Here is a 22,006-nt window from a genome sequence, read left to right on the forward strand (position 1 = left end):
CTGTCATAGTGAAATAATACAGACATTGGTTCCTCGAATGGGATAGCCTGCCATGCTATTATATTTCTACAGCTAACGAGGGCTTCATAAGCCTTTGATACTGCCTGATCTTTGAAACCTTTCCAAATCTCCTCAAGCTTATGCTAAATCCTATTTGGAACTTTTTTTTTTCTTTTTTTCCTCCTCGCCTGCTAGTGCCCCAGGCTTAAGAAACCCGGGCGGTGACATGCATACTAAAGCATGCGGGGACACCTCCTGAAAGGCGACTTACGGCGCTGATCACAGGCTCTCACGCGAGCGACACACCACTCCGGGCTCAGCTGAATGCCGCCCCCGCCGCTCCCCCGCACCCCGCTAATGCGCGCCGCCCCGCGCCCCCTCCCGCGCGGCACGCCGCGACACGCCGCGACATGCCACGACACGGCGCGACACGCTACGGCACGGCACGGCATGCCACGGCACGGCACGGCACCTGTCCCGACTTGTTGGCAGCATTAACAAACCCCACCGCGCACAGCACTCCGTGCTCCCCGCGCCCGCTCCGCTGCCGCGCCTTGGGAGAGAGGGAAGAGACGGGAGCGGGAGGAAAGGAGGGAGGGAAAAAAATGGGGGGAAAGAAATAGCGACGGTGTAGGGGAAGGAAAAAAAAAAGAAAAAAGGGAAAAAAGAAAAGAACCCCCCCTCCCAGACCCCGCAGAGTTAAAGAAAACAAAGGCGAGCGCCCCCCGACCCCGCTCCCGGCCCGGCCCGGGGCGCGCCGGGAGCCGCCCGCCGCCCGCGCTGCACCGCCTCCCATTGGCTCCGCCACTCGCTCATTTGCATAGCGCCGTCTATGAAAGGCGGCGCGGCGGCGCGGGGGGCGCAGACGGCGGTGGAGCGATCCCGGTGTGTCCTGTCCGAGCCCGCGCTCGTCCCGTCCGCACCGCGCCGTGGGGCTGAGCCCCGCGCCGCTGCCATGAGCCCCCTGCGGCTGCTGGCCGCCGCCTGCCTGCTGGCCCTGTCCCACTGCAAGACGGTGAGGTATCGCACCGACGAGGAGGGCGCGCCGGGCACGGTGATCGGTACTCTGGCCGATGAGATGCCGGTGAAGGCGCCGGGGGAGATGAGCTTTCGCCTGATGCGGCAGTTCAGCAACAGTTCGCTGGTGCGGGTGCGGGAGGAGGACGGGCAGCTGAGCATCGGCGAAGCGGGGCTGGACCGGGAGCGGCTGTGCGGCCAAGCCCCGCAGTGTGTCCTGGCCTTCGACGTGGTGAGCTGCTGGCGGGAGCGCTACCGCCTGGTGCACGTGGAGCTGGAGGTGCGTGACATCAATGACAATGCACCGCGCTTCCCCCATGCCCAGATGGCGCTGGAGGTGTCGGAGAGTGCTGCACCCGGCACACGCCTCCCGCTGGAGGTGGCTGTGGATGAGGACGTGGGCTCCAACTCCATCCAGAGTTTCCAGGTCTCCCTCAACAGCCACTTCGGTGTGGAGGCACAGACACGGGCGGATGGAGCACGCTGTGCCGACCTGGTGCTGCTCCAGGAACTGGACCGGGAGCGCCAGCCCTCCTACACCCTGGAGCTCGTGGCCAAGGATGGTGGCAGCCCAGCACGCTCAGGCACAGCCACCGTGCATGTCCGTGTTCTCGATGCCAATGACAACAGTCCCACCTTTGCCCAGAGCTCAGTCACAGTGGAGTTGCCCGAGGATGCACCACCTGGCTCCCTGCTGCTCGATCTGGATGCTGCTGACCCTGATGAGGGCCCCAATGGTGAGGTGGTCTATGCCTTCAGCAGCCAGGTGCCCCCTGAGGCACGGCGGCTCTTCCGCCTCGACCCGCGCTCAGGCCACCTCACCCTGGAAGCTGCCGTGGACTACGAGCGCACCCGCACCTACGAGCTGGACGTGCGTGCCCAGGACCGCGGGGCCAGCCCCCGTGCTGCCACCTGCACCGTCGTCGTGCGCCTCACCGACGTCAATGACAACGCTCCGCGCATCAGCATCAGCGCCCTCCGTGGCGCAGCCAGCGCGGCCGGCGTGGCCTACGTCAGCGAGGCGGCGGCCACGGAGAGCTTCGTGGCCCTCGTCAGCGCCACGGACCGCGACTCGGGCGCCAACGGGCAGGTGCGCTGCAGCCTCCGTGGGCACGACCACTTCGCCCTGCAGCGGGCCTACGAGGACAGCTACATGATCGTCACCACAGCGGCGCTGGACCGCGAGCGCATCCCCGAGTACAACCTCACCGTGGTGGCTGAGGACCTGGGCTCGCCGCCCTTCAAGACTGTCCGCCAGTACACGGTGCGGGTGAGCGATGAGAATGACAACGCGCCGCTCTTCGCCAAGCCCCTCTACGAGGTGGCTGTGCCAGAGAACAACCCCCCGGGCGCCTACATCACCACCGTGGTGGCTCGTGACCCTGATCTTGGCCACAATGGTAAGGTCACCTACCGGCTCCTGGAGACACAGGTCATGGGGGCCCCCATCTCCACCTACGTCTCGGTGGACCCCGCCACTGGGGCCATCTATGCCCTCAGGACATTCAACTATGAGATCCTCAAGCAGCTGGACCTGAGGATCCAGGCCACTGATGGTGGCTCCCCACAGCTCTCCAGCAGCACTGTTGTCAAAGTGAGAATGGTGGACCAGAATGACAACCCTCCTGTCATCATCCACCCAGTGCTCACCAATGGGACTGTGGAAATCGGTGTGTCCAGCAAGACCTCCCGTGACTCCCTGGTGGCCCAAATCAAAGCTCGAGATGCAGATGATGGGGCCAATGCTGAGCTCACCTTTGCCTTCCTGGAAGAGTCCCAGCAAGACCTCTTCACCATCAACCCAAGTACTGGGGACATTGTGCTGAGGGGTGACCTCTCTGAAGAGCTGGGACAGCTATTCAAGGTCATCCTCACTGTGACAGACAATGGCAGACCTCCCCTGGCCACAACTGCCACAGTCAACTTCCTGGTGACCGCCACTGCTCCATCCAGTATCCAAGACATAGCCAAGCCCAGCTCCTGGGAAGGAAAGGCTTTGCAGTGGGACATCCCTCTGATCGTGATCATTGTCCTGGCAGGCAGCTGCACCCTCCTCCTGGTAGCTATAATCACCATCGCCACCACCTGCAACAGGCGCAAGAAGGGAAACAACATCAAAAACAACACTGCCCTGAAGGACCAAATAGACATCTCCCACCTGGAGAAGGGTCATCAGGAGGAGGGCAGCCAGAAAGGGAACGTGTTTGAGGTCCGAACCTTTCCCAGCAAAACCTGCTTCACCAGCCCCGACCCCTCTCCAGCAGCTGAAGAGATCCCCACCACTGAGAGTGGCAGTGACAGCACTTGCCTCTACGAGGGTCAGAAGAGGCTGAGGGGACAGAGTGGGGAGGTAAGGTCCCACTGCAGGGAAGTGGGGCAAAGGGTTGGGGGTGTCTTGGAGGATATGAATTAGCTGCAGAGGTGCAGTTAATATTGGTTTACTTTTCACCACTTGCCTCCCTTATGTCTCCTTTGATTTTCCTCCCCACCAGCAGGGTTTTGCTGCCACTCCGAGCTACAACAAGGAGCCTGCTCCCCCCGTGGCCATTTGGAAGGGACACTCCTTTAACACTATCTCCGGCCGGGAGGCAGAGAAGTTCAGTGGCAAAGACAGCGGCAAAGGCGACAGTGATTTTAACGACAGCGACTCGGATATCAGCGGAGATGCCCTGAAGAAAGATCTCATCACACACATGCAGAATGGTAAGGGCTCTGCCCCTGCTCCCCACTGAACCTCAGACAGAAAGATGGGTGGATGGGGAGGTGGATGAAGGGACCCATCCATGGGGCACAGTGATCAGGCAGGGCAGCTGTGGGGGGGAAGCCAGACACTGCATGGCTCAAAGTGCCCATCTCCTTGTAGCAGGCTGTTAGGTGTTGGTTCCTCTCTGTACTGAGAGCCCAGCACAAATTAGCATTTGCCAGAAGTGCTGTAGGATTGGATTTTTTTCCTAAAAAAGGGTTCCCTTAAAGCTAGAATTGTGAGGAGTGTCCCTAACAAAACAACATTACCTAACCAAGCATGGGTTTTTGTTGTGCTGTAAAGCATCGCCTCCCCACTCCCACCATCAGTGCAGTGAATCATCCTGTGATTGGTAACTCTCAGGATTGTGAACGGTGTGCATTTATTCCTGCAGTAACGACAGGTTTCTCCTCCCCTATCTCTCTCTAGGTCTGTGGGCATGCACAGCTGAATGCAAGATCCTGGGGCACTCCGACCGCTGCTGGAGCCCCTCCTGTGGCCGCGCCAACCCTCACCCTTCTCCATATCCTTCAGCACCCCTCTCCACCTTCTGCAAGAGCACATCCTTGCCCAGGGATCCCCTTCGCAGGGACAACTTTTATCAAGCCCAGCTGCCCAAAACAGTGGGGCTTCAGAGCGTCTATGAGAAGGTGCTGCACAGGGACTTTGACCGGACGATCACACTCCTCTCCCCACCGCGCCCTGCACGGCTCCCTGACCTTCAGGAGATCGGGGTACCCCTGTTTCCAGCCCCCTCAACTAGATACCTGGGCCCACAGACTGAAACAACTGAGAAGGCATAGCCCAGAGTGCTCCCCTCATTGAGTGCACCCCTCCCTGCGCACACAACTAGGTCACTCCCAAGAGCCTTTAAGTTATTGACCAGATCCAGTGTCGTATGTGTAAATATGCAAGATGTGCCTTAAAAATGAAGTCGTTTGGGAAAGATTTCCAATCAGATCAGTACTGTTTGATATTTGCAAACAAAAGAAATTGTTTGTAGTTAATGTAATTTTTATGAAATGTGCAGTATTTAAATTTCTTTTCATGTTTTCTACATTGGGGTTTTTTCTTTTGCTTTTGGTTTACCCATGGCCTGCCATTTTTTGTAGTGTTTTTAACCTGTACATTGTGTAATGTAATGTTTGTACATAATGAAAATTTGTTATATTTTTATATAATAAATACTTAAAAATGGGAATTCTTGCCAAAGGAGCTGTCTGAAAGACACAGTAATAACAATTAATAATAATAATATCCTGAATATGTAGAATCTTGTAAGGGAAATTCCTCTTTCATGGTGTAATAATAACCTAAGCAATCCAGTGTACTGAGAAGTTTGCCTTGCCAAATGTGACTTGTATTTCTTGAGTCTGTGGTCAACTTAAGTGTTATTTAATTGCCTTTGGTTCCTGTAATCTGTATCACTGATAAACACTAATAAAGGTTTTGTGATGTTCAGAGGCTTCTGTTCATGGATTTCATGCTTCGGGGCATAGAGGTCTTCACAGGTCAACAAAAGTATTTTGTCCTGGGAAATGCAGTGGGAAGGAGCTACTTTTAGTCTTGCCCATCGTCGGTCTCTGGCAATACCTCTGCAGGCTTAGCTCTAAATGCTGGGTGGGAGGGAGGCTGGGGTGAAAGAGCCAGCCTTTGCTTGTCACTGCCTGGTCTGAGCTCTTCCAGCTCAGTCTTTCGTGGATGGGGAGTGGTGTGATTTTAGGAAAGCAAGTGAAGCTCTGTTCATCAGTGGAAACATTTGTGCTGTGCTGATGTCTTTGCATCAGCAGCCACCCGAGCACTTTGCTTTCTGCTCTGGCTGAGACATTGAGTCAGGCTCTATGGGTGTGTGCTCAAATGTTTGCCCCTTGTTAAAGCAGCCTTACTAAAGGACAGTAGCTTGTGTTTGTGTACATATATTTATATACCAAGGGAAAGGTGCATAAAACAGGAATCAAAAATGTTGAATTTATTGACATTTTCTATGGTACATATTTCTCTTCTCACTGAAATGACTGTCCTAGAAAAAAACAATACAGAGCTTTGAAATTCCTTCCTATGAGGGTTTCAAGCTAAAACCAGATCTCAAATCCTTCTGCTGAAATCAGGTATAGAATAGCATTTAATGAAACAAAATGAAGCATGAAGGTTTCTTCCTGTGCTCAAAAAAATGCTTACACCAGAAGTAACACTTGTACTGGAGTTTTAATATTTGTTTGAAGTTTTCCAAAAGGGAGAACTGCTCCTTATGTGGACTATATAACTTCACATTTTGTGCAAATCAATAATCCAAAAATCTGTACAAGGCAAAGCTTTGGGGTTTTATCATGAGTTCTTTAACTATTTATCTAATTGGTATGGTACGTATCTATAAAATATGGGTCACCAAGGAAATATAAAACTTTCTTAGATATAAACAAGGCTCTATTTGGCTTTGTGTCTCAAAATGTCAGCCGAAAACATTATCCCACCTGTATGTCCCTTAACCAACAAAAATCCCCTTCCTCCCCAACTTCCAGCTTTCTCAAGCCCCTGCAGCAAGAGTGGCAGAACCCAATCGAGTTTTTGTGCACATGGGGTCTGAGTTTTAACTGGGGCTTCATAAATGCCACAGTGTAAAGATTTGTGGTGGGGAAAGAGTTTCAGAGGTTGTACTTGAAGGGAATTTAAATCAGGCTGATGCAAGACTCAGTTGGGAAGCTACATTTGTGATACATCTCCTGTGGTCAGGAAAACAGGTGAGCATTTCTGGTGATTCCTCTAAAGTCTGGTAGTAAAAATCATGATGCATCTAATGAACTTAGAGGGTCATCTTGGTTAAATTTAGAGCTGAAGTTGTGGCTGGAGGACGGGTGCTGAGAAAGAAAGCTGGTAGCCTCCCTTCTGGCTAATCACCAGTGATGCAGAGCAGCAATGCCAGCATGGGAAGTAATTAGTCATAGCTGAACTCAAGGAGGGAAAGGCTCTCTGTCAAAAAAAGCAGGGCTCTCTGATAAGCTGGTTCTTCCTCATCTAGCTCAAAAGCCTGGGTACATACCCCAACAGCTTCACAGCAGGTTCCTTGACTCCCCTGGCAGGGCCAACAGGATGTAGTCACAGATGAAGAATGGTTCATTGCACTGGGTTTTGGCATCAAATTTGTGCTGCTTCCTGCAACAGAGCTTGTGCCCTTCTGTAAGTGGATTGATGCTCCTCACTGCCTGATCAGGAGTTTGGGCCAACCCAGTGCAAGGCAACCATGAAATGGTAGGAAACTAAAGTCACTTGTTCCTGTTCCCATAACAGCTTTCAGCAGCAAGAAGCTACAATCTCATTGGGGTTTGAGATCTGTCTGTTCTGGCATCCCATATGCTGTAAAATGTTGGATTTTAGTATTAAATACCACTTGGTATTTAAATCTGAGCCCATCATTTCACAGGGACTCTCTGGTTAGTGGAAAGATACAGACTTAGTTCTGAGAGCTTCTCATCTTGGCCTGGCCAGGCAACAGGGACTGTTCAGGTGCATCACTGAAACTCCTGATCTCCCCTTTTCTTGTAAGGGCAAGGGGCAGCAGTCTAGACTCCTGTAACTTTTACATGCCTAAAATTAAATGAGGGAAGTCTCCAAGTTCCATCAGATAAGAGCACACACCACCCAAAACGCAACTGAGTGCAGGGGGAGCCCAAGGCATAGCTCCTGGGCTAAGTCCCTGGGATCAAACATTTGCTCCATTGATGCTATTTCACTGTGTATGTCCTAGTTTTTTTCTTTTAGTTTTTGATTATCCTGAGATTTTTGCTAACATACTTCAGGAATTAGCAGTCCAGTTCAGGAATGCAGCAGTCCTATCAGTTAAATTCCATTTATTTGCCAAGCATGGTGTGACATCAGCCCTGTGTTGCATGGTGAGACTGTATGACCACAGAACCTCTTGCTTACACAGAGCTACCTTCTCCTGTCTGCCTTTCCCTGGCTCAGTGGGCAGAGGTGTGGAGGGGGTGCCAAGACACAGGACTGGAGACAGCACTCCTTCACTGAGCCAGCACTGATTCCATGGCCCAAACTGGCTACAGCAGCAGGACAAAAGCACTGACGCTGAGCTTGAGCCTGCTCCTGAGCTTGAGCCTGCTCCTGCTGAAATCTCTGGTAGTCACTTACAAGGGAGACAAGCACCCTCGACACTGTCCACAGTCATTGGGGAGAAACAGGCACTTTTAGGACATGAAACATAGAAGTGGGTAATTCCCACAGGCTGTTTTCCAGGTGTACCCTCACAGCCATTAAGGCATAGCTGCAATAGGTCTCCTGAGTGCCCCATTCATATTCTGGGACCGTGGGCTTGCATCTGACGCCCTGGAGATCTTAGGCAGGCCTCCAAATCTGTTTTAACTCTCAATAATTTAAATTAATTTTCCCAAAGTCAAGTCTGTTTCACCCATGACAGTAATTGGTAAGTGATCTCTCTGTATCTATCTCAACCCATGAGCATTTCTCATCTGATTTTCCACCCCTGTTCTGCTGAGGAGAAATGGGGAGGGGGTCTGGCTGCTGACCAAGGTCTACCCACCACATGCACCAAGGAGACAAGATCCCAGGGATGACTTCTCTGGTGCTTCAGCCAAAAAATTAGTCAAATTCCCACTGACCTGCTCTTCTGCCCTATGCCATTTGACTGCCTTCAAGGATGCTTTATGTATTGAGATGTGTGATGGAGTCAAACATCACTGAGGTGCCTGGTTCTGGCTCTTGCAGTGCATGCTGTAGGAACAGGACTCCTCCTAAAACAGGGTGGCAGCACCCACGCTTGTAAGTGGATGTGGCTGTGACCTCTGGGGTGGGTGGGGGCTTAATCCTGTGTCCTCAACACATGCAAGACATGTGTTGCAAATGTGTCAGAAAATGCTGCCTTGGCCTAGATTCTGAAGGCAGAGAGCCACCAGGGGGGTTTAGCTGAAGATTCAGACAGATGTGATTCCTGTGGCCTGTGTGTAGGGTCTACATGAATGACAGGCATCTGCACTCCTGTGGCAGACAAGGAGAGCTGCTCAGGGGGGCCTAGGGGGGCTGACATCTCACACTAGGCACCTGCATTCTCTTTTCACCATTGCTCTCTAGTCTCCCATAACTACTTCACCATTATACATGACAGCAGACTAGGCACCTGTCCTAAACACAGGAATGGACCTTGTGGATATAGAAATTTAGGTGAGTGCACTGTCACCTAAAGGGATGGTCCATCCTCTCCAGCTCCAGCTTCATTTTCCCCTGACTCCTTTGGCAGCACCACCCAGGAAAGTCATCTGCTCATGGACAGATGTACCAAAATAACAAAATCAGGTAGATTGCTGCACATTTAGCTCATCCAGATGTCAAGCAAATGTTAGAAAGAGAGCAGAGAGAGAAGAGAGCCCCAGGGCCTGGAAAGAAGATAGGATTGTGGTTTTGAGCAGCAGCCAACAAAGTAGATCAGCCTATATGTAACATAAAACCTCTGGAGGTTTCTAATCGATTTCAAGGTTGATCAAGGAGAAAACACTGCCTTTTGGATAATTTGAAGGCTTAGCATTACTAGTAGTAATGCCCACTGACTCCTTAACTGTCACCTAAGCTCAAATTTAGCTTGAAGAATGTGGGCTAGTTAACTGAAGTGTTACTTCCCACCATATACACCAAGGTCTTGAAGTATTCCTTATTTAAATGGATGGTTAGGAGAAGCTCCCTGGAGTTGGCTTACCCCTCAGCAGTGATACAGATCCCTCCCGAGCTGGACACACAAAGCTGATTTCACTCTCTTGCCCATGACGCCCATAGAAAGGAAGCAGATGGCCGCCAAGTCGAGAAATGCAATTACTTAGCCTGGGTGTGAGAAGCCAGTATCATTCAGTTGATAATTATTAATTATTTTTGAGTGGGCATTAGAATCCTCAGGGTCATAGGCATGAGAACTCAGCCTGCAGCAGGCAAACTCCCCTTGCCTGTCAGCTCCTGCTGCAGTGGATGGCTGGCTACTGTACCTAGAGGGTACTTTTGGGTAAGGAGGACCCACCAGCCCCACATCTGAGGTAAGGAAGCAATCCTGTGTGATGCTATAGTCAAATGCTGCTGAAGGATGTAGTGGCATTTGTGGCAACCTCATCTTTCAGATCTGAAAACTGTTCCAAGTTGTGCACCTTTGCCTTAACTGACATCAGATGAACGTGCTGGAGGCCAGAAGTGCAGGCTGCCTCCTATCCATCCTCCTAAGTGGATGGCCCAGTGCTGGGTGACAGGAATTACATTTGTCCCTGCAGATGTCTGCTAGACAGGCCCACCTTTGCAGCCCAGTTCCCAGGACCTTTTGTCCCCCTGACTGCTGGCTGCAGCCCTCTGCCAGGGTGATGAGTCCTGATCCTGTCTGTGTTGGCTGTTCTCTGCATGGTCACTGTACCACAGCCACGTGCTCCATCCCCTCAGGATGGGGCAACTCACGGAAGAACAACCAGCCCAAAGGTCTCTGCAGAAAGTTCTCCTTTTTTTCCACAGGTTCATGCTCTGTGTAGAAATACTCCTTTGTGATTAAAGCAACACAACTTAATTATAACTTAATAACTTAAATTTGGTCCTGCAAGAAGAGGGGAGTTTTGTGGGATATCAGCAGAGGTCATGATGATAGAGAGCTCAGAGGAACAGAGGGACAAAAAGAAGAAGAAGAAAGGGCAACAGCTTCCTCCCTTCACGTGGAAAAATCTTCTCTCATTCACAGTGAGAAGACCAAAACAAGCAGGGAGTTTGAGAAGACAGGAGAGACAGACCCACATGATGGGGGACTAAGCTGTCCAGAGGCTGCAAACACACAAAGGTTTGAGAGGATGATCCCCAGTTAAATAAGCAATTTCATTTTGTACAGAGGATCCTCAGCTTAATTCATCCTCTTTTCCCATGCAATACATGTCCACTGGATTTGGAAGAAATTCAAGGACCTTGACTTTCCAAAAGTCCTACAGCAGACACGAAGAGTGAGTTCAGTGGACTAGAGAATAGTATGAAGAGGCACCTCTGCAAATCAAAATCTTAACATTGCTTTTGTCTACAAATTTCCTATCTGAATCTCTGCATGGGGACAACAGTATACAGTGTATTTGGGGTGCGACCCCTAAGTGAGGGCATTCCATCCCCAGCTCTCTGCTGCAGCTCCTAGAAAATAATTCACCAAGGTCTCCTCCCTTCCTAGAGTTTAATTTCACTTCTGTGCCAGACTTTCCTCCTCCCTCCCTCCCTTGAGGGCTAGATCACTTCAGAAATGGGATCCAGGCAGGGCCAGCAGCCTGCTGTGACCTTTGCTTGTTGGAGTAATGTACAATTACAAGAGACCCGCGGTACTTCTGAGCACACAGCTTGGCAGGATGTTAATTAAAACAGAGTAACACTGCCTCTACCCTTCGCAAGACCATAGCTGAGAACATTTTATGAACCTCTAGGAGGTAAAGGAACACGTTCAAGGCTGCGCCACATATCTGTGAGAGAGCTGGGAGTAAATCCAAGTGTGTTTTGTTTACATATCAGCATACAGCTTGACACATGCAATGAATTCAGGACAAGACCAGATGGATGCACCAGAGACCAGTAGCACGAGAAGGCAGAAAAAATTTCTTCCAGTCGCTTCACTTGAAAGAGAAAGAGAGTCTTGCCTCCATCCTCTCTCACCCACACCAGCAGCAAGCCATCACTGTCCAAATTGCCTTTGTAGAAGTCCCCATGGTCCCTCGGTCCCCTGTCAGATGATAACAAAGAGGTTCAGTCTGTCGCTTCCAAATTCATAGCTCCTTTGGGCCCCAGGATGGCCGGGGTACTGCTTTGTTTTACCACCCTGGCATGACCTGCGTTTTCTTAGCAGTTATTTATTTTTATTTATTTAACTGCATAAATTGATTATCCATGTAACAACTTTAATCAATTATCTGCGACAAACAACTTCTCTGCAACTTAATTTGCAAAGTTCTTCCCTGACCTAGCAATATCTGATTGCATCATATAAGAGCTTAACTTTGAAATGGCAACACATTTCATTAAAAATAACTAATAGCTGCAGGGTTTAAAGATGTAAATGTTAATTTTCTTAATGAGAAAAAAAAGGGCATGCAGACTCTACCTGTCTATATTCATTATACTGTGTCCACATGGGATGACTCACATTTGCAAAACTCAGGTTTAATTAACATGCTTATTTTTACAATGATATTTCTCATTATAATAAATTAAATGTTTAAACAGCCAGTGCAAACATTTTGATCCAAGACAAAAATGCTTGCACAGTGCTAGTTTAAGCATTTAATTTATTATAATCCTTTCCATAACAAATGCCTTAGAAGTTGATTTCTTCGCTGTGAAAGGCTATTAGTATCATTTCCTCTGGTAATGTTTAATCCAAGACAATCAGAAGTGTAAGGCGTGAACGGAACGGGGCTGGAAGGGATGATGCTGGATGCGATAGCGAGGGAACCTGCCCCGGCCGCAGCGGGTGCCAGGCCCGCGCGGAGCCGCGCCCGGGCACCCGCGCTGCCCCCGGCAGCCCACACGTGAGCCCATCCAAGCGCAGCCACGATCCAGAGCGCGTTCGGTACCCCAGCGTGGGCGGTCCCTCTGAACAGGACCTTCCAGCCCTGTCTGCGCTCTGTCAGAGCCCCGCTCCGCCGTGCCCCGCCGGGGCAGGAGCGGATGCGGCGCCTGAGGCCGGGAGGGGGCGGCGGCGCTCCCGGGGCGCTGCCCGCGGGTCCCGCCAGGGGGCGGTGCGGGCCCGGCCCCGCCGCTGGGGCCCTGTGGGGACCTTCTTATAGCCCCTTAGAGCCCTTCTAAAGGCTACAAGAGAGCTGGGGAGGGACTTCTGACAAGGACGTGTAGCGTCAGCGCAAGTGGGAATGGCTTTGAACTGGAAGAGGCTGGGTACAGATTATATACTAGGAAGAGATGAGGGTGATGGCACGCTGGAACAGGCTGCCCACAGAGGTCTCAGATGCCCCATCCCGTGAAGCAGGCCAGGTTGGATGGAGCTCTGAGCAGCCTGGTCTAGAGGAAGGTATTCCTTCCCATGGCTGGAGAGTTGGAACCAGGTGATCTTTAAAATCCCTTCTGACCCCAACCATTTTATGGTTCTATTTCTAAAATGCTTCTGACCCAGCTCCTGCATGGCCAGGGTCCTGGGAGAAATCTGGGTTGGAGAATATGTCCTTCTCCCCTAACTTCACCAAAGGCAGTATTCCCCAGACAGATGCCAGCTGTCTGGGCTCTGTCAGCTCCCACTCGGGACTGGGACATGAGGCCCTGTGAGAAGTAGGGAAAGCAGAACATGGCAGGGCAGAGCAGGGACGCTCCTGGGGCATGGGAAGGAGCAGGGGGGTTTGCCCAACCCGGCTGGGAGCAGTGAGACAGCCTCCATCTGACTTTCCTAGGGTTTGTGCTCCCAGGAGACACATCCTTCACCTCCTCAGGGGAAATTTCCACCTCTGAGCTGGAGCAGTGTCTGCAGAAAGAAATGAGCCAGGAGGCAAATTCCTCTTGAGGTAATCCAAGAAGAGAAGTCCTGTATAAGAGCTAAAGCCAAGGGAGGGTGGTGCAATCAGGTGAGAAAAGCCCATGTGTTCAACCCCCCCAGCAGCCGGAGGAACACAAGGCAGGGAGCTGCCTGGGCTGGGGACAGGCACGCAATGACCCACCGTGGGTCCCCAGTGTAAAGCCACCAGCATCCCCTGTCACCATCCCACCCTGGCACCCAGGAAAAATCCCACCCCACCTCAGGGGCCTGGAACCAGTGTCAAATAACCATGGCTGTACAGGGTATTTCAGGAATGCTAAAAGGTTAGTCTGCAAGTCACTCCAGTTTACTTGGTAATTCAAAAGTATATAATTTGAATTCTTAAATAAAACCCTTTAGGGGATCTCATTACTCTGTGAAGAGCATTAGCAAAACACAAGTTGTCAATCACTTTAGCCAGCTGACAAGCTAGAAACCAGATGATGATCCAGGCTGAGCCAAATCAGCAAAGGGGAAGAAAAATCTCTCCTGGATTTACCTCCATGAATGACGAATGACAAATGACAAATGACCAGTGATTTTTTTAAAGAAATGAGCATTAAAACATTCATGGACAAATCACCAAATCTCCTCAGACCACTGAATTAAGTTTAGAGGCTACTCATTTTCTGAAAAATGTCCGGCCAGAAGGCGCCCATTTATGTTCCATTGCTTGCTGCCTGACAAATCTCTGGGCTCACAAAAATTCAGCAGATTAATAAGCTGATCCCACTGCTTAACTAATTGCAAGAAGCAAAAAAGTGATTTGAGTAGCAGTGCGATGGTCATTACAAAAATATCCACTGGCTTTGGAAAATTGAGGGCACAACATTTTTACCTCAGAGGGCAGATTTATGTAGGCCACAAAGTGCCTTGGGTATTTCTTAGAGTCCTCGAGTTTATTCATGTATTATTTCCTCCGAAATTCAGTATATTTTTCCAGCAGGCAAGAAACTGGGGCTTCTGCGTACAAGTTTCATCTGCTCAAAATGTGAAAAAATATAGATCCCCTTAGCACATTCTGCTACACTAGAAGCAAAGTGTAAAAGAAAAATTCCAAATATGTAGATTTAAAAATAAAAACACAGAACTCTCCTCCCTAACAGGGATTTGAAGGAAAAAAAATCCCTCAGCCACAGATAGGTCTAGACTTTAATTGTGGAGCTGCCTAAGAAGAATTGTTGGCCTGAGGTCATTTTAATCAGGTTGCATGTCAGCTTGCAAAATCTCCAAATTAGCTTACAGCTTGGGGAGAGAAAGATGTTTTTCTTTCCTGAAGAACGCAAACAGATTGTTGTGACATGTTCTCAGTCATCATGACAGATCAGATCCCTGCTTTGCGCTGTGAGCCGGGAAAGAAGGCAGCCTCTTCTCCAGCTCCTTCAGAGATTTGGGCATCTCCCACTTTGTCAGAGCTGGGGATGGAGTTTACAGAAATCCTTATGAAAGTGAGGTTTATATGCAAAGACTCTGATAAAAGAGACTGACCTTAATTGGGAAGCAAGTTTCTTTCACAATTTTTAACAACCTCCAGGCCTTCCTATCAGTCTGATGAAAGGGAACTTGTGAAAAGAAACAATCTGTATTTATGCAGCAGAAACTATCATATCCTGAGCCACGCAGAGAATGACAAGGAACCGACTCATCCTTTTAAAAAAAGGATTAATTTGCCATTTTCTTCCCGAGGTTGTAAAAAGCAAGAGTGTGGGTGGATTTCACAACAGGCTGAGTACTTTAGTTGGATTTATGGTGAGCTCTGAGCCTATGTGAGACACTGCATTGTGGTGTGGAGCAGCTGACCTGGGGTCATGGCCCTCCTAAGGTGTCCATAGCTTATGTGTCCAATTCAGTCCCTGAGCTGTAGCACATTTGGATACTCTTTTTAATGTTTTTTATTTCTCCATGTTCAGTTTTTCTCATCATCACTAGATGGTTCCAATGGGATCACAGGGGAAAGAGAAGCAGGAGGACAGGGTCTGGGGCAGTGACTTGGTTTCATCTTGAAAGACTCCCAGAGGGAGAGGTAAGTGACAACTGGCTGGCAGTGGGACATGTTTGACCTGTGTGGTGGCCTCCACAGGTCTGCATCTGAGCCAATTCCCAGCAGTGTCTCATTCATGGGAGTGAAAGAAATTAGTGTCTCTAAATGATGATTCCTCCAACTTCTAGCTGCTACCTCCTTCTCTTAACTAGTTCAGGCACCCCATCTAGAGAAAAGGAATCTGTCCTTGGTAGTGGCTGAGGGCTCAGTACTGTCTGCAGCTGAGAAGAGCTGTATACAGAAGCCCAAGTCCTGCCTCAAGACCCTGGTATGCCACAAACATGTGCATGCCTGGATAGAGATGGATCTGGGACCACTTTTCCAAACCAGGAGAAGATGCCACATGCAACAGACGCACATGCATTCGCCATGAAGGCATCATCCTGAGTAGCTGACATAGAATCATAGAATCACTTGGGTTGGAAAGACCTTTCAGGTCATCAAGTCCAACCCTCAACCAGTACTGCCAAGTGCACCACTAAACCATGTCCCTGAGTGCCACATGTACATGTCTTTAAATACCCCCAGGCTGCCCCTTCCCTGGGCAGCTTTTACTGTGTTTGACAACCCTTTTCTGTAGAGACATTTTTCCTAATATCCAATCTAAACCTGTCCTGGAACAGCTTGAAACCATTTCCCTTTGTCCTATTTCTTGTTACTTTGCAAAGGAGATCATCCCCCACCTCGCTGCATCTTCCTTTCAGGGAGATGTAGAAGGTAGTAAGGTCTCCCCTGAACCTCCTTTTCTCCAACCTAAACAGCCCCAATGCCCTAAGACCCTCCTCAAAAGCCTTGTGCTCCAGACCCCACTCCATCTCTGTTGCCCTTCTCTAGACTCACTCCACTCCCTCAATGTCTTTTTTGTAGTGAGAGACCCAGAACTGGACAGAGGATTTGAGGTGTGGCCTCACAAGTGCCAACTACTGGGGGCAATCCCTGCCCTGGTCCTGCTGGCCACACTCTTTCTGATCCAGGCCAGGATGCCATTGACATTTTTGGCCCCCTGGGCACAGCTGGCTCACGTTCAGCTGCTGCTGATCAGTGCCCCCAGGTCCTTTTCCAAAGGGCAGCCTTCCAGCCCCTCTGTCCCCAGCCTGTAGCTCTGCCTGGGGTTGTTGTGACACAAGGGCAGGATCCTGCACTTGGCCATGCTGTACTTCATACAATGGTCTTGGCCCATTGATCCAGCCTATCCAGATCCCTCAGAAGAGTGTAAGACATAAGACTTCAGGCCTTTAAAACTGGATGGGAAGAGACAGTAGGGTTGTGTCTATTGGGACAACCCCTGGTGTCAGGAGAAGAGCCTGTATTTCCCTGTTCCTGCTCTTTCCTTAGGTGGCTTTGGAAGCCAAGAGAAGTCACACCCATACATCTCAGGGTAGAAGCTGCCAGTTTATTTCTCCCAACAGCCTCCACATTGACAGCATAAAAATCTTCATCCTTCCTGTTGTAAGAGTTTGGAAAGTTATTTTTCTGTTTTCTGGCTCCCTGCCATCAGCCCTGGTGGGACCCAGGGCAGGGCAGCAGTGCCACGCAACCCAGATGTCAGCAAACCATTAATCCCAAGGGACAGACCCCTGGGGTGAGAATCCCGCTGCAACTTCTCCAATTAGACAGCTTACCTCCTGCTTTGCCTCTGCTCTAGCCATTTCAGACCAAACATATTTTATTGTTCAGTCTCCTAGTTAAATGGCTGGGAAGCTCTGGATGTAAGCACACGGAGATTACTGGTTCAATAATAGAGTCAGGCACATTGGCTTTACATCGTTTTGCTAATAAAGCTGCAAAATAAAGCTGTTGACTCTTCTTTCATCAGCATCAGCCCCATGAGGCTCTCCCCTGTCTCGCCTGGTGATTAGAGCGGAGGACTGGGAACATGGGTCTGGAGTTCAGCCCTTAATGAGCCTCCTGTTCGGTGTGTTTCACTCAGGGCTCTTGACCTCTTTGCACCTCGGCCAACTCAGCTGTAAAACTGGCTGAAGGATGGACCTCGTGGAAACCATCCACTGTGCCCCAGTTGAGCCCTGAGTCCAGATTCCATGGGTAAATCCAAAATAAAAATCAACAACAATTTGAATCAGCGGTGACCCAGCTCAAGTGCCATGAGGACGTCAAGCCTTGCCAGTGTAAACAGTGCTCAGTCTCTGGGGTCCCCCATTACAATGTCAGAGCAAATCTAAAAGCTATGCCTGCAATTTGTGCTGCAGTGAAAGACAGCAGTGCTGCAGCCTCCAGCACACGCAAGGCAACGTGGTGCCAGCTCTGGTATCCAGGTGCATCAGCGCCTGCCGCACTGAGAAGTGCTGGGAAAACTGGGTGCCATGTGTGGTCCCAGATGGGGGAAGGAAGGTCCCCCTTACTCCCTAATACTCTGAGCTGCCAGACAGGTGACTTCTCTTCCCTCAGGGAGAAGCTGGCATGAACCATGCCAAGGACAGGAAAGCCATAGTGCTCTCTCACACCATGTCCAAAATGTTTCCAAACTGTCCTGCAGTCAGGATGGCAGTTCTGTCAGCGCCCGTGGCTCAGTGCAACAGGAGGAGGTGAAAGGAGGTGCTGGCACAGCTTGTTTGCTATGTAACACCTTCAGGTAAGACAGTGATGCTCAAGGGAAGCCCTGTCCCACCACCTCACCCAGTCCAGCGCACACACACATCTACTCTCATAAAACACTGTGATTTCTCTCAAAGTTGGGAGCAATTGAGAGCTCTTTCCCTGTTAAGTGGGAGGTTGCAGGTCAGACTTCTAGGTGGCATAGAAGAGCCAGAGCTTCCAAGCTGTCATTTAAAGGTGGGGAGCAATGAAGAAGAGAGAGGCACCATCCCTTGGGATTTCAGCAGTGTGGAGTCAGCTTTGTACATGCCATTTGTCACAGCGGGCTTAGCAAACTGAGCAAGAAACTGTTTCCAGACAGAGCAAGAGCACCTGGGATCCACTTAATTTAGTCCTGTGGCAAGGTCATTTGCTCCCAAACCTGCTCTGCACCTTCTCATACAGTCCTGTACTGTGCAGCCATGTGGAGATGAGACTCCTGAAGCAAAAAGCTCTTCCTTAGGCATCAACAAGAATCCCAGGTGTACTTCTCTGCCTGTCTTAATATTATCCTACCTTGAACCATGCAGACATACCCAGCCAAGCACAGGCTGGGAAAAGGCTGATGTTGAGAACTGTTTTTCAGAGCCTTCCCCATACCAGGTACCTACCCCTTATAACCCTAGCTGCCCCTAAAAGTGCCCTGTAGTGACTGGTGAGTTGTAGGTGTGAAGAAGAGGCTGGAATGAAGCATCCTCTGGAGCTGGGAAGGTGGGTATTTGCACAGCATGATGGGATCAGTGCTGGTGGCTGGGCATGAGCACAAACCTTCAGCGTACAATAGCGACCTGTGTTCTGGTGTAAGGATCCTTTTGCTGAGGATTTTCCATCCCTCGAGGAAAATATGCTAACAGGCTTTAAATAATTAAACAAATCACATTGCAGGCAAACCCAAGTTGATCTTTAAAATGCATTATCCTCAGAAGGCACTAGAAATGCTCAGTGCTTTCCTCAGAGCTCTTCACACATTAACTAATTCATCACACAAGGGACCACCCAGCTGCATCTCGACCACAGAGCAAATGCTGTGCCAGTCTCTTCCGCCTTTATAACTATGTCGCCACAGCTGGAGGCCAGGTTTCATCAGCACCAGCCAGCTGAGGCAGTGAGGCAACAAAGCTCTTTTCATCAGGCCAAGTTTGCACGGAGGACATTTCTCCCACAAAGCCACTTGCTGATCCCAGATGGAAGGCGGGTTTCCCTTGTGGCTACAAGATACTCTGGGGCAGCTGCAACCACCTCCTTGCAGGAAAGGGGAGTTGTGTGTGGTAAGGATCACAGGTTTGGCTTTGCATGGGCAGAGGCCAGGAAATCAGCTACCTCGAGCCTCTCCTCTGGGCCACCAAGGCCATGGATGGTGGAGAGACATTTGCAGGAGACAGAAGACAGGAAGGCAGAGCAGCTGCAAGGCAGTTCTGTCCGCCTAGCACAGAGCCATTTATCTGGCTCACTGTGAGCTAATTGTTCTTATCCCCCAAACCAGCCCCAAAACTGCCCTGATGATAGGTCCTTGCTGTCCCTGACACACTATGCAAGGACAGGTGAACAGCTTGAGGCAGCAACCAGAAGGTCTGTCAGCCACGAGAAAGCCTGGCTGCTGAGGAGCAGGGAAAGTCCATGCCCACCCCCAGCCAGTGTCTCTCAGCCAGGTGTGCACTCACAGGACCCCAGGAGGACAAACTGGTGGACAAAGGGACTGCCACCCCTTCTCCAATCAGAAAGGTTTCCTGTGGTAGTGTTTGCCACCCTCAGCTCTCCCCCATGCTGTGCATGGCCCAGAGCAGATGGGCTATAACACGTGGAGTTTAAATTATTTGACAGTTCCCTTTCAGGATTTGGGAACACCATGGAAATGACTGCTCATGGTGCTGCTGGGCAAGCCCTGATAATGTGCAGGGCATCCTGGGGCCAGCTGCAGCTGTGAGCCCCAGAACAGCCAGCTCTTCCCAGCAGCTCATAATTCCCTCTCCAAACTCACCTGGCCTCCAGGGCCACAGGCTGCCATTCCTCTCTCCATCCCTGCCTCTGTCCAAGGTGAAAGGTCCATAGCTTTTTTCATGCTATTTCTCAAGCATTTGTTCCCCTCAGCAGTCCACACTGGACGCACACAACAACTCTGCTGCTCCAGGCTTACCAAATAACATCTTTGAGATCGGAGATTTGGCCTCAGCCAGGCCAAAATTGTCATTCTTGCTAGCATTTCATTTCATAAGGAAAGTGGAATCATAGCACTGTCTACTGGACTTTCCAGCAGGAACTCACCCCTTTTCTCATCCATATTCCAACCTAGGCACAGAGGTCCTTAGGGGCAATGCAGCTCTCACAGCTTTCAGTGGGATACAGAGGTCCTTGATGGACATGTTGTAATCTCATGGTCATTTCTGAGGGCCAGCAGGCTCAAGAAAAGTGTTCTGAAGAGAAAAAGCCCCACAGGACTAAAATTTCTCATGATTCTTTCACTCTCCTAGGCTTAGTTTATGAAATCTGATGTGAGGGAGGGCATTTTGGAAAAAAAAAATATTTTTTTAAGTAAAAAAACCTAATCTGGGGAAAGAAGTATTGTAGATTGTCTAAAAAAAAAAAAAAAAGCCTGATGTAAGAGACAAAATAATAGAACAGAAAACAGGTGAATAAGGATTAAATCTTCTGGAATGAACTCTTTCAAAAGTCTCACAGAGGTAATGAGAGCAAAAAAAATGTTTAATGTGTTGTCAGAAGGGTGAGTAAAATACACAGTTCAAGAGACTGGATTTGTAAAAAACATTCTGGGGCTGCAGATGCCTGTGGGACAATCTCATTGGAAATATTCTCTAAAGTCGGGTCATGAAATTATTAGGAGAGCAGCCCATAGATCGAAAAAGAGAAATATAGTTGATTCATGGGTGCTTTTGGGTGAGGGGAAAAAATAGAAAGCTAGGCTCAGCCTTTGCCACAAAGCAAAAAGAGACTTAGCAGATTTCTCATCAAAGTGTAAAGAAGCCTCTGGGAAAGAAACAGATTGATGTTACCAAGTTGTTTAAGATAATAACTACATCCAAAGCATGGAGCTGTGGTTGGAGGTTAAGAAGGAGAGTAGTCTATGAGCAATTTGCACAGAGCAGCTACAAAAGAGACCACATCGTTAAAGGTAGGAATTGAAAGCATGTAATGACAGCTAGTTATTTTATTTTATTTCTTTAATTCAAGGAAAACAGAAGGCACAGCCACTAGCTAAATTAAGAAGAATAAGATGAAGACATATGGATAGATGGGAGCCCACCCTGAGGAAAAACAAATCAGCCTTTAGTGTCCTGCGGTGAGGAAGAGCAAACTGTGACGGGCCATATGTCCTCACCCTACCACAGGAGAGAAGAGGGAGGATTGGGATGAGCAGGATCCTGCACCAAGCACACTTAAGGCTATCCTGGGGCCAGCTCAGCTGCACTGGGTTGTCCTGCTGGAGATGCATCCCAAGCAGGGCAAACAGGGATGCTCGTCCTCTCCAGAGTAGCATTAGAGCATGGACCTTGCAGGGCTTTCCAGGGAGAATTTCACAGCCTACCAGGAAAAGCAATGTTTTTGGTGTTTGAAATTGCATGAATTGCTGGTCAGAGAAGGGAGGACTGTGTTAGTGGGGGAGGAGAGGAGGAAAAGTGAGCATCCCTGGAGCAGCAGAGTCCAGGGACACCACAGAGATGAGAGCCATGATGATGACAAACATACATGGGTTTTCATCCTTTGGCCTCACTGCCAGCAAGAATCTCTAGAGTTTTATCAAAATTCTTAGGCTGTCACAAGCTAAATAACTGGTTTTAGGAGCAGAGGAGCTGCGGTGGGGCTTCTATGAGAAGCTGCCAAAAGCTTCCCCAGTGTCCAGCAGAGCTGATGCCAGCCAGCTCCAAGACAGATGTGCCACTGGCCTCGTCTGAGCCCATCAGGGACAGCAGTAGCACCTCTGGGGTAACAGAGTTAAGAAAGGGGAGGAAAAGCTGGCAAAACAGCAAATGGAGACAAGAGTGAGAATATGTGAGAGAAACAGCCTTGCAGACACCAAGGTCAATGAAGGAGTGGGAGGGGGCGCTCCAGGAGCAGATGGATGCCAAAA

General features: G+C 49.8%; 1 protein-coding gene across 2 annotated transcripts; it reads left to right on the forward strand.

The window, feature by feature from the left end:
• Nucleotides 1-873: 873 nt before the first annotated feature.
• On the forward strand, nucleotides 874-5,224 carry PCDH8 (protocadherin 8). Of its 2 annotated transcripts, none has more exons than XM_030960218.1 (3): nucleotides 874-3,367; nucleotides 3,510-3,720; nucleotides 4,190-5,224. In XM_030960218.1, exons 1-3 carry the CDS (start codon nucleotides 956-958, stop codon nucleotides 4,561-4,563), a joined length of 2,997 nt encoding a protein of 998 aa, XP_030816078.1. In that variant the 5' UTR covers nucleotides 874-955; the 3' UTR covers nucleotides 4,564-5,224. The 2 variants fall into 2 exon arrangements, with proteins under 2 accessions (XP_030816078.1, XP_030816087.1); XM_030960227.1 differs by having other exon boundaries at nucleotides 3,513-3,720.
• The last annotated feature ends 16,782 nt before the right edge of the window (nucleotides 5,225-22,006 follow it).

This window comes from Camarhynchus parvulus, chromosome 1 (assembly GCF_901933205.1).
Source record: "Camarhynchus parvulus chromosome 1, STF_HiC, whole genome shotgun sequence".
NCBI classification, from domain to species: domain Eukaryota; kingdom Metazoa; phylum Chordata; class Aves; order Passeriformes; family Thraupidae; genus Camarhynchus; species Camarhynchus parvulus.